This window comes from Lathyrus oleraceus, chromosome 4, assembly GCF_024323335.1.
Source record: "Lathyrus oleraceus cultivar Zhongwan6 chromosome 4, CAAS_Psat_ZW6_1.0, whole genome shotgun sequence".
NCBI lineage: Eukaryota > Viridiplantae > Streptophyta > Magnoliopsida > Fabales > Fabaceae > Lathyrus > Lathyrus oleraceus.
Genome location: NC_066582.1, coordinates 369,714,154 through 369,716,063, shown reverse-complemented (window position 1 = coordinate 369,716,063; position 1,910 = coordinate 369,714,154). Strand labels below are relative to the sequence as shown.

Here is a 1,910-nt window from a genome sequence, read left to right as displayed (position 1 = left end):
TAGTACTGCTTATAAAAAAATAAGAATGGATAAAACCATATATAAAACCAATCCAAAATATCCGGATCCATGTCCAGATCCGCTTGGAGTTTCGCTTCACTTCTCTAGGGTTTCTCAAACGCATTATAGAATCTCTCCACTCTCAGATTTCCTCTATAGATTAAAGAAGCATCGGAGAACTAATTCCGTCGTCGGAAACCGAACGCCGTTGCCGGAAACAAAAAACCTGAACCGAAAAAAATGTCAAGCGAGAAGAAACACAAACGAAAACACAGCGACAACGATGAAGACGACGACGTTTTCTACTACCGCTACTGCGCTTCGTCCTGAACCCCCAACACCACCACCGGCACCACATCCAGTAATCAACCCCAATCAAAACCGAACAACAATGGATCATCAATAGGAGGAACAGGTAAATCCTTAGCACCATCAAAATCGACGCTATACGTTTCTAATCTAGATTACTCCCTAACAAACTCCGATCTCCATACGCTCTTCTCTACTTTCGGCCGCATCGCGCGTGTAACCGTTCTCAAAGACCGTCACACGCGCCTAAGCCGCGGTGTCGCGTTTGTCCAATTTGTTTCTCGTAATGACGCCCAAGCGCCGTGGCGGAGATGAATAAGAAGATTCTCAATGGAAGGACTCTAACTGCTTCTATTGCTGCTGATAATGGACGTGCTTTGGAGTTTATTCAGAAGCACGTGTACAATACTGAGACTGCTTTGTTTTATGAGTGTGGGGGGCATGGTCATTTGTCGTATGAGTGTCCTAAGAATCAATTGGGGCCGAGGCCGCGGCCTCAGCCTAAGAAGCCGCGAGGGGGATTTAGTGGGCTGAGGGATAGGGATGGGGAGGAGGAAGGTGATGAGGAGGAGGAGGAGGGTGGTCAGATTGCTGCGGAGCAGTTTGACGATAATTGGGCTTCTGTTGTGGATGATGAAGCGGGTGAAAGGTTGCTGGGGAGAAACAGAAATGATGATGAGGGTTTGGACAACAACAAGACGAAGAAGAAAGGGAAGAAAGTTGGGTATTTCAGTGATGAGAGTGATCATGATGATGATGATTGATCATGACTATGTAGCATTGACACTTCAGATTGAAGGTGTGTGTTTGGTATTCCGCATTACCGCATTATTCAACTAGTCCTGTGTGTCGTGTCTATATATGTGCCAGTGTTTCATAGATCTAAATGGCAATTTTTTGTTTTTATCAAGATATGGTGTAATTGATGAAATTGTTTATATGTTGTTGGCTTGGTTGGATGTGTTTATGGTTTTGATCACAAGCACATGTTAGTTATTAGTTATTGTGGTAGTAATTAGTGATAGTGGTGGTGAATTGGTGATGAGCATTTTTGTGTATTCCATATTTTCATAGTTAATGAATGATGACAGATGAGTCTCTTATTTATCGGCTTAATTTAGCATTCGGTTTACCTGTAAAACAGAAAGGAAAAGCCTGTTCGTTATGTTTTTTATTTTGGTTCAGTTAAAACATGTAATGTAATCAAATTGTAACACCCTGGTTTACTTTATGCACATCTTGTTATCATATAAGTAAGGTTTTTAATTATAGTTGTGGTGGTTATGTTATGATATTTGATATGTAGAATATTATAGTCAGATATAGCTGGATTTGATGTGGTTGTTGAGATCTTGAAAAGCATAGGTTGTAGACTTGTAGTCACAATTACTGTCGCCGTTCTTGTGGAAAGCAGTTTAAAACCATGGGTAACAGTTCTTCTGATTACCTTTACTCTTTGATGTCTACTGAGCATTTTTATGCAGATTGATGAGTATTTCTCAAGTTTCTCTTAGAATGCTTAAATTGCTTCTCCCAGAGAAAATGTGGTTTCCTTTTCATGCATAATCACTTGGCTGAGCTGGAGAATAATACCAATTTGT

At 40.8% G+C, this 1,910-nt stretch overlaps 1 protein-coding gene across 1 annotated transcript; it reads left to right on the top strand.

Annotated features, from left to right (window-relative positions):
* Positions 1–620: 620 nt before the first annotated feature.
* LOC127137480 (U11/U12 small nuclear ribonucleoprotein 31 kDa protein-like) lies at positions 621–1,073 on the top strand. The gene has a single exon (XM_051063939.1). It carries the CDS (start codon positions 621–623, stop codon positions 1,071–1,073), a length of 453 nt encoding a protein of 150 aa, XP_050919896.1.
* Positions 1,074–1,910: the final 837 nt, after the last annotated feature.

Coding starts and splice junctions, on each gene's coding strand:
- LOC127137480 (XM_051063939.1), top strand. CDS start 621: ATGAATAAGAAGATTCTCAATGGAAGGACTCTAACTGCTTCTATTGCT.